Below are 10369 nucleotides of genomic sequence, written 5' to 3'. Positions count from 1 at the left end.
GATAGGAAACTAATACATGCCCCCATTCTCCCTCTGCTTTTTTCTTGGATCCCAGTAACATACATGAACTATTGCAGGGTGTCTCAGATCCCTGAGATTTTGTTCATTTATTCAGTCAGTCATTTTTCTCTCCATTGTCCAGGTTGGATAATTTATATTGATCTATCTTGAGTTCACTGACTTTTCTGTCACCTCCCTTCTACTGTTAAGCCCATTTAGTAAATTTTTTATTTCTAATACTGTATTTTTCAATTCTAGAATTTCCACTTGGTTCTTTTTTAATTTTTTTTCTCTGCTGAGACTTCCCATCCTATCATTTATTATGAGCATATTTTCTTTTATATCCTTGAACATAATTATAATAGTTGCTTCAAAATCTTTGCTGCAGCTCTGAAAAACCTGCTTTTATCATCATACTTAATGCTTAAAGACTGAGCGGTTTCCTTCTAAGATTGGGAACAAGGCAAAGAGGTTTGATTTTACCATTTTTATTCAACATTGTACTGGAGGTCTAGATAATTCTGTAAGGAATAAAAGTTATAATATTGTAAAAGAAGTAAAACTAGACAGATGGTATTTCAGATGGCATAATCGTTTATATAGAAAACCTCTATGTAGGGGCGCCTGGGTGGCTCAGTGGTTAAGCGTCTACCTTTGGCTCAGGTCATGATCCCAGGGTCCGGGGATCAAGCCCCGCAGGCTCCTGCTCAGCAGGAAGCCTGCTTCTCCCTCTCCCACTCCCCCTGCTTGTGTTCCCTCTTTCACTGTGTCTCTCTCTGTCAAATAAATAAAATCTTAAAAAAAAAAAAAAAAGAAAACCTCTATGTATCTACAAAAACAAATTACAGAGGTCTATAAGTTAATACATGAAATCAGCAGGGTTGAATTATGTCTCCTCCAAATATATGTTGAAGTCCTAATACCCAGTACTTCAAAATGTGACTTTATTTGGAAATAAGGTCATTGCAGATGTAATTAGTTAAGGTGAGGTCTTACCAGAGTAGGATGGACCCCTAATCCAACATGACTGGTGTCTTCATAAGAATACATCCATGTGAAAACAGACGCACAGGAAGAATGCAATGTGACAACAAGAGCAAAGATTGGAGGTAGGCAGCTGCAAGCCAAGGACTTCCAAATATTGCCAGCAAAGGCCCAGAAGCTATGAAGAGGTAGGGAAAGAATTCTCTTCAGGCTTCAGAGAAAGCCTGGTCCTGTTAATACACTTTTTTCAGACTTCTAGCTTCCAGAAGTGTGAGACAATAAATTTCTGGTGTTTCACATGACCGAGTTTGTGGTATTTTGTTACAGCAGCTCTAGCAAACTAATACAGTTATGATATGAGGTTAATATACAAACATTAACTGTATTTCCATATAGTAGTAACAAATAATTGAAAAATTAAAAACAATTCCATTTACAATAGCATCAAGAAACATAAAATACTTAGAAATTAAACCTAACAACAAACCTCTGAGACAGCTACATTGCAACCTACAAATATTGCTGCATGAACTTAAAGAAGATCTAAATAAATGGAGAGTTCATTGATTTGGTGGGTCAATATTTTTAAGATATCTATTCTTCCAAAGCTGATCCATAGTTTCAATCCAGTTCTAAACACAGTCCCAGTAAGCTTTTCCTGAAGAAATTAACAAGACAAATCTAATATATTTTTTAAGATTTTATTTATTATGTGTCAGAGAGAGACAGAAGACGAGCAGGGGGAGAGGCAGGCAGAGGGAGAAGTAGGCTCCCCGCTGAGCAGGGAGCCCAATGTGGGACTGGATCCCAGGACCCTCGGATCATGACCTGAGCCGAAAGCAGACGCTTAACCAACTGAGCCACCCAGGCGTCCCTAAATCTAATATTTTATAGGAATACAAAGGACCTGAAATATCCAAAGCAATCTTGAAAAGGAATAACAAACTTAGAGAACCTATGCAGAAGTTTCTCAAAACTTTCTGTGAAGTTACAACAATCAACTGTGCTACTGGTCTAAGGATCAATAAGTAGATCAGTGGAATAGTATAGAGAGCCTAGAATAGAGCCACAGGCCATTTACTCCTAAACAAGGTGCCAATGACATGTAACAGGGAAGGGACAATTATTTCAATAAATGGTTCTGTACCAATGAGCTATCTCTATGGAAAAAAATTTAACTTCAACTCCTGCCTCAGACCACACACGAAAATTAATTTGAGAGCCATTGTAGATCTAAACACAAAATGTAAAATTATCACATTTTAGAAGAAACAGGAAAATATCTTCACAACAAAGGAGTACTTGTCAGTGCTAAGAAGAAAACATTTCTGATTCATACATATAGCATAAGCCCTGAGAGTTGGATTTCTTCTTTTTTGTCACGCAAGTGCCTGATGTAAGCTTCGATTGCGGAGGCATCTCCTTCAGAGATGGTTCTCTCGGATAAACACATTGTCAGCCACACAACTAGGTAAAGAACCAGGCCACCCCCGCCAACAGTCTCCTTGGTTTTAGAGATCTTGGTTGATTTTGATAAATGACCATTTGGGCCTACTGTTTTTTTCTCTTGCCATGCTTTAAATTCCTGCTCTTAGGTTTTATTTTTTATTTTTTATTTTTTTTGCTCTTAGGTTTTAAATTCGCCAGTAAAGATCAAGCCCCTGAGGGCGCCTGGGTGGCTCAGTCGGTTAAGCATCTGCCTTTGGCTCAGGTCAGGATCTCAGGACCCTGGGATTGAGTCCTGCATCATCGGGCTCCCTGCTCAGTGGAGAGTTGACTTCTCCCTTTGCCTCTGCTCCTCCCCCCTTCTCGTGCTCTCTCTCTCGTGCTATCTCTCTCTTGTCCTCTCTCAAATAAATGAATAAAATCTTAAAAAAAACAAAAAGACTGAGCCCCTGAAACCTTAGGCCTCCACCATTAACCCCAATAAAAGTAAAGCCCCAGGTCTGCGCGCTCTCTCTCTCTCTCTCTCTCTCTCTATGTATGACCTTACTGTGTGGCCCCGGGTGTGCTCTGTAAGTTCTAGGTCCTGTAAGGAATAAATTTTTATTTTTTCCAAATTCCCTGATGTTTATGGCTGAAAATGTCTTGCAATCACAGGAAGAACCATAAGGGCTGGTCTGACCACAACACTGATTATTTTTTTTTTAATTTTTTATTTTTTTAAAGATTTTATTTATTTATTTGCGAGAGAGAATGAGAGACAGAGAGCACAAGAGGGAGGAGGGTCAGAGGGAGAAGCAGACTCCCCGCTGAGCAGGGAGCCCGATGCGGGACTCGATCCCGGGACTCCAGGATCATGACCTGAGCGGAAGGCAGTCGCTTAACCGACTGAGCCACCCAGGCGCCCCACAACACTGGTTATTGATAGGCTAAGACTGGCACAAAACAACACAATTGAGATGGATGTATCTTTTTTTTTTTAAGATTGTATTTATTTATTTATTGTCAGAGAGAGATCATGAGCAGGGGAGAAGGGTAGAGGGAGAAGCAGACTCCCTGCTGAGCACAGAGTCCAATGTGGGTCTCGATCCCAGGACCCTGGGATCATGACCTGAGCCAAAGGCAGATGCTTAACCAACTGAGCCCCCCAGGCATCCCCAGATGGAGGAATCTTAAAAATATTATGCTGAATTCTTCCTGTAAGCAGCCTGAGGTGATTCCTGCAAATGGTTCGCTATTCACTTGACCCAGGAAACCCTACAAAATCATGCAAATCAAGAGGTTCAAATCTTCGTGTTCACTTAAAGAACAAACTGCCCAGGCCATCAAGGGTATGCATATCCAAAAAACCACCCAGTATGTGAAGGATGTCACTTTACAGAAGCAGTGTGTGCCATTCTGTCGCTACAATGGTGGAGTTGGTAGGTGTGCCCAGGCCAAACAGTGGGGCTGGACACAGGGTTGGTGGCCCAAGAAGAGTGCTGAATTTTTACCGCCCATGCTTAAAAATGCAGAGAGTAACGCTGAACTTAAGGGTTTAGATGTAATTTGGGGGTCATTGAGCACATCCAGGTGAACAAAGCCCCCAAGATTCAGTGAGAACTTACAGGGTTCGTAGTCAGATTAACCCGTGCATGAGCTCTCCCTGCCACACTGAGATGCTCCTTCCTGCAAAAGACCAGACTGTTCCTAAACCAGAGGAGGAGTTTGCACAGAAGAAAAAGATACACCAGAAGAAACTGAAGAAACAAAACTATGGCCCAGAGGTAAATTCTGCATAAAATAAATGCAAATAAAAGTAAACAAATATATATTATGCTGAACGAAAGAAGCCTTATACAAGAATAGATCATACTGTAGGAGTTCGTTTCAATGAACTCTCAGAGCAGGCAAAATTAATCTATGTTGAAAAACAGAGCTGTGTTTTCCTCCTGAGGATGGAGTGAGGATGGTGATTATCTGAGAAGGAGAATGAGGAAACTTTCCGGAGTGATGGAAATATTCTATATCTTGATAGGGGTTTGGATAGCACAGGTGTATACGTTTGTCAAAACTCACAAAATGGCACATTCAAGATTTGCATAATTCTCTGTATATAAATGTTACCTTAAAGTTGCAAACAATTATTGAACTCTAGTTAATGATATGCATGCCGAAGATTTTAGGTGTGAGGTGTACTGATGTCTGTAACTTATTTGGGAATGCATGAAAAATCAGATGGACTAAAAAAAAAAAAAAGAAAAATCAGATGGACTAATGGATGGATGCATACATAGGTGATAAAGCAAAAATGCTAATCAAAGAATCTAGGTAGTGAGGATATGGATGTTCACTGTACCTACCTTTCAAATTTTCTGAATGTTTGAAATTTTTCATAATGAAATATCGGGTAAAATAATAACAACAACAAAAACAAAACAACCCAATTTAAAAATGAATAAAGGGGGAGCTTGGGTGGCTCAGTCAGTTAAGCGTCTGCCTTCAGCTCAGGTCATGATCCCGGGGTCCTGGGATTGAGCCCCGCATCAGGCTCCCTGCTCAGCAGGGAGCCTGCTTCTCTCTCTCCCTCTGCAGCTCCCCCTGCTTATGCTCTCTCACTCTCTTGCGCTCTCTCTCTCAAATAAATAAAATCTTTTTAAAAAATAAACAAAGGACTCGAATAGACATTTCTCCAAAGGAGACATACAAATGGCCAATAAGCACATGAAAAGACACTCAACATCATTAATCATTAGGGAAATGCAATTCAGAACCACAAGATACCGCTCCATTATGATGATTATAAATTTAAAAAACAGGAAATAACAAATGCTAGCAAAGAAGTGGAGAAATTGGAACTCCTGTGCTTTGCTGGTGGGGATGGAAGATGGTGTTGCTATTGTGAAAAACAATTTAGTAGTTTCTTAAAAAGTTAAACAGAATTACCATATGATTCAGCAATTCCACTTCTAGGTATATACCCAAAAGAATTGAAGGTGGGGACTCAAGCAGATACTTGTATATCCACAGTCACAGGAAGAGTATTTAAAATAGAAAGTGGAGGGCGCCTGGGTGGCTCAGTTGGTTAAGCGACTGCCTTCGGCTCAGGTCATGGTCCTGGAGTCCCTGGATCGAGTCCCGCATCGGGCTCCCTGCTCGGCGGGGAGTCTGCTTCTCCCTCTGACCCTCCCCCCTCTCATGTGCCCTCTCTCATTCTCTCTCTCTCAAATAAATAAATAAAATCTTTAAAAATAAATAAATAAATAAAATAAAATAGAAGGTGGAAGCAACCCAAATACCCACCTACAGATGAACAGATTTTAAAATGTGGTATATCCATTCAGTGGAACTCAGCTAACCAACTAATCCTTAGTTGGCAGGCCCTGGGAGTAGGAGGGAATGGGGAATTATTGTTTAATGAGTATAGAGTTTCTGTTTGGGCTGATGGAAAGAGCCAGAAATGACAGTGATGATGGTTACACAACATTGTGAATATACTTAATGCCACAGAATTGTGCACCTAAAAATGATTACAATGGTAAATTCTATGCTAGGAACATTTTACCACATTAAAAAAATAAATACAAATAGTAAAAGAGCAAAAGTCTGAGATCACTGAACCCAAGGGACTGTTACAATCCCTTGCCCAATTTCCAGCCAGTTCTCAGGCCCAGACCTCATCTACTGAAGTCTCCTTCACATTGGGGAGGGATCCAGCTGTACCATGAATGATATATATAGTGCTAGGAGAGGGGGATCTAGAAAAGGTGGGGAAGAGGGATCAGATGGTGCCTGGTTACAGGCTCGGGACCAACTTAAGCAACAGGGGCCACAGCCCATCCCCACTAGCTTTCTTTTCCTAGGTGTCCAGAAATTGTGCCCAACCAGAATCCTGGGGATCTGAAAGCAATGAACTTCATGTGGGGCTGAGTGTGGCAGGGCTGGGGTAAGCGTCCCCAGTGTGAGCTGGTGACTTGCAGCTGACCCTTTCTCTGGAGCATTGGCTGAATGGGAGCCACCCCGGTAAAAGAGGCTGTGCACCCTGACCTTATGAAGGTGGCCCCAGACCGCCCTGGGCTGGAGAGGAACCAGCCTCCCCCTTAGCACTTCCCCCTTCACTCCCCCTCCCTCAGGTGCTCCCCAAAAAACTCCTTCCTGCTCCTCCCCCACCCCAACCACTGATCTGTTCCCCAGATCTGTTGCCATTTCCAAAGTGTCACATAAATGGCTTCACACGGAGCCTTCTGAGACCGACTGCTTTCACTCGGTCCCATCTTCTGAGATGGCTCTGCGCTGCGGCGTGTGTCACTGGCACCTCCCTGGGGTGGCAGACCGTGGCATGTTCGTCTGCCCCCCAGCTGATGGGCATCCGGGTTGCTTCCAAGCTTTGGTGATGATTAATAGAACTTCTCTAAACATGCAGGGGCAGCATTTTGTGAGCACAGAAGTTTTCATTTGTCTAGGGCAGCTCCCAGGACCGGAACTGCTTGTTCGTACAGCAGGTGTCTGTTTGTTAACTTCGTCCGCTGGTTTCTGTGCATGAACGTCTCCTTCTTTCAGGTCACTCTTTCCCCTCTCTTCACTGTAGGAGGCTGAAAGAAGCCAGGCAGCTCCTTCAACGGCCCCGCAGGGCATCTCCTCAGCTGGATCATCTTACTCACAGGGGAAGCATCTTATTTCGGGTCCTGCTACTGGTGACAATGTAGCTAAGCTTCTTGCAAAGCCACACCAAGGGTCTCCTTTCTTCCATCTTCTAATAAGACTTTTCTCACTTCCCTCTAAGCCCCCGCTGGCAGTCTCTGCAGGGTTCTTCCAGCTCCCACTCGCTGTCCAGTCCCAAAGCCAAAGCCACGTGACTTAGGGCTTGTACCAGCAGCATCCCCTTCCGGTACCTGACCCCACGTGGTCAGGTACCACGTAACAAACCACCTCAAACAAATCACCTCTATTGTTACCTCTCACAGTTGCCAGTTTGGTCTCTCGTATGGTTGCCGTTGATGACAGCTGGGACAGAAGCCACCCGAAGGCTTCCTCACTCACTCATGATGCTCCGTGCTGCCTGTTGGCCGGCCCTTCAGCTGAAGCTGCTGGCTGGAACACCTCTGCACGTGCCTCTTCCTGGGGCTGCTGGTGGCTCCTCGCAGCCTGGTGGCCGGCTCGAAGAGCAAGCATCCCAAGATGAGTAAGAGAGAGAGGAGCTGTATCACCTAGCGGTCTGAGTTGGCTTCAAAAATCAGTGTCACTTGGGGCGCCGGGGCGGCTCATTTGGTTGGGCGTCCAACTCTTGATGTGGGCTCAGGTCATGATCTCAGGGTCATGAGACTGAGCCCAGCACCAGGCTCTGCGCTCAGCTGCCGGGAGTCTGCTTGAGATTCTCTCTCTCCCCCTCCCTCTGCCCCTCCCCTCCCCTGCTCACGCGTCTTTCTTAAATAAATAAATAAATAAATAAATAAATAAATAAATAAATAAATAACAGTGTCACTTCTGCTCCATTCTAGAGGTTAGAAGTCAGTCATTAGGCCAGCCCTCATGTTCTAAGGCAAAAGGAATTAGATGCCACCTCTTGAAGGGAGAAGGGTCAGGGAATTCCCTGACATGTTTGGAAAACTCCAGAGTGGGCCACTCTTCCCCATGGTGGACTGGTGAAGAGATGGGCGTATGCAGAGGTAGACAGGTAAAGAGATGGTGCATTTACCCAGGCGGATAGGCAGGTAGGTGACCCATTTATCAAGGTGGGGAATACCAAGCAAGAACAGATTTTGAGAGGATCTTAAATCCAGCCGGGGCGTGGTGGCTGGGAGATGTTTATAGGTGATCCAAATGGAGACGTGGAGCAGGCACTTGTGAGATATCAGCCTGGAACAGAGGGAGAGGTCAGACCAGAGGTATCCATTTGGGAATCATTGTCACAATAAAGGTGTCTGAAGCTTCAAGGCTGCAGGAGGTCACTGACCCAGGGTGGGAATGGGGACGGATGAAGAACCTGCCATGGCTGGGGTGAGGAGGGCACAATCTTCCTGACCACCAACTCTTTTGCCCCTATCCTGGCAGAACTCCCACTTTGATTGGCAGTCAATCCCGTGTGCCTCTCTGATCTAATGGCGAGCACGCAGTTCTATGAGGTTCTGTGCTGGAAGAGGTTTCCACAGTCATCCAAAGGGACACATGGGAAGAGATGGAGGTATGGGGCTGTGGCAGCCATCTTGCAACCATGAGGCAGGCTGGGAGCGGCAGAGCCACTCACAGAAGTAATGGTTCCTTCACTAAGGATTCAGATTAAGTCCCGGGCACTTTTATTAAGACTTTTGCGACAGGGGTTGAGTTGGGAGGTTCTGTCACCTGAAGTCCAGATTCTCCTCACTGATACCAGAGTGGAGTCAGCAAAGGGGTCTGAACAAGGGTGTGTGAGGTGGGAGGAGAAGGGGAGGAATGTGAGTGTGCTGCCTTTCAATGGCACCTGCCATGCATGGAGCTCCCACATGCCCAGCCCAGTTCTAACGCCTCATGTATAGTAACCGGTTGAGTCCTCTTGAGTTAGGTTGCTATTATTATGTTACAGATTGGGAAACCAAGGCACAAGGGGCTGAGGGAACCTATGGAAGGTCCCACGGCCAGAAAGTGACGGCTGGGATATAAGCCAGACAGTCTGTTGCTCTTTCCTGTGAGCCAAGGATATCTTTTTCAGAGGTCCAGAGAAGAGGGTCTTAAACTGAAGTGTCTGACTGGCTGTTCAGTGCTACTTGCTTAAGAATGAACAGTCTTCACAAATTTGGTAAAGTACAGGTCATCAGCAATGTTGGGCAGTGGGACCTGGGTGGGGAGAGTGTAGACAGTCAGACTGGCCTGAAGAATAAGGAGGTGGAGAGCCTACACAAGTCAGCTCTTGAGAAGCATGGCTATGGTGAGGGTACAGCAAGAGTGTTTCACGTTTTTTTGGAGGGGATTCTGGGACATATAGGAAGCAGGAGGAGGGGTCGCTCCAGAGCTCTGGGGTGGGGCCTTGGAAGGCTGGAAGGCTCCCCTGACCCAGTAGAGAAGATAGAGACTTGGGATCATGAGACAATGGGGTTTCAGGTTTGGTGATGAGCAGAGAAAGCTTCCTGCTCCTGCCATTTCCTCCAGGAGGCTGAGATCCCGGCTCTGAAACGGGTGGGAGGTTTGTGGCCAAAGAGCGGTGCGATCGTGGGGTTGCCAATGGAGTTGGGTCCCATTTGAGGTCGGAGCCCAGCAGTTTGGGGGCCAAGAGATGGGCAGTTTGGGTGGCTTTCTCCAGACTTGCCCATTCACCTCTGTAGGGCCCCAAGGTGACGAGGAGCCAGCCCTGGTTGCGGTGGCTACAGGAGGAGGTACCCAGGGGCTGGGCCGGGAGGCGCCAGGGCAACCAGGGGGCTGCAAGGTCGGGGTGGCCTCCGGCCACTGCCCCCAAAGTAGGGTGAGGACCTCCAGGCCCGGTGGTCAGGGGGAGGCGGCCCTCTGCGCCCTCCCGGTGGCATCTCCCTGCCCGCGAGTTCTGCCAGCCCTTCGGGGACAGGAAGAGCAACGCGGGGCGGAGGGCTTCCTACTGGCCCCCTCCCCGCGGCCCGGCGGAGCCCCCCGCACGCCGATGCGGAGCAGGATTTCCCGCCGCCGCAGTTGGGGATTAGCGCGCCTCTGGCCGGCGCAGCGGGATTAGCCCGCGTGGACTCGGCGCTCGGCCCGGGGATTACAGCGCGCTGCCCCCGACGTATATATTCCCGCGGCGGCGGCGGCGGCGGGGCCGGGCGGGCATGGCGGCGGCGGGGGGCGCGGCGAGCCGCAGGGGCCCCGGGCGGCCCTGCCCCTTCTCCATCGAGCACATCCTCTCCAGCCTGCCCGAGCGGAGCCCCCCGGCGCGGGCCGCCCGCGCGCCGCAGCCCGCCGGCCGCCAGAGCCCCGCGGAGCCCGGGGAGCCCGGGGAGCCCGGGGCGCCCGAGGCCGCGCCCTG

General features: G+C 47.2%; 1 protein-coding gene across 1 annotated transcript in view; it reads left to right on the top strand.

Moving 5' to 3' along the window:
- Positions 1-10172: 10172 nt before the first annotated feature.
- Positions 10173-10369, top strand: part of GSC2 (goosecoid homeobox 2) — a 1527-nt gene continuing 1330 nt past the window's right edge. The window contains exon 1 of the mRNA XM_034989090.1: positions 10173-10363. Within this exon, the coding sequence (XP_034844981.1) occupies positions 10173-10363 (191 nt within the window). The remainder of the gene's footprint in view (positions 10364-10369) is intronic.

This window comes from Mirounga leonina, unplaced genomic scaffold (assembly GCF_011800145.1).
Source record: "Mirounga leonina isolate KUSES-001 unplaced genomic scaffold, KU_Mleo_1.0 Mir_481, whole genome shotgun sequence".
NCBI lineage: Eukaryota > Metazoa > Chordata > Mammalia > Carnivora > Phocidae > Mirounga > Mirounga leonina.
The sequence above is the reverse complement of the archived record's forward strand: the minus strand, read 5'-3'. Positions and strand labels throughout refer to the sequence as shown.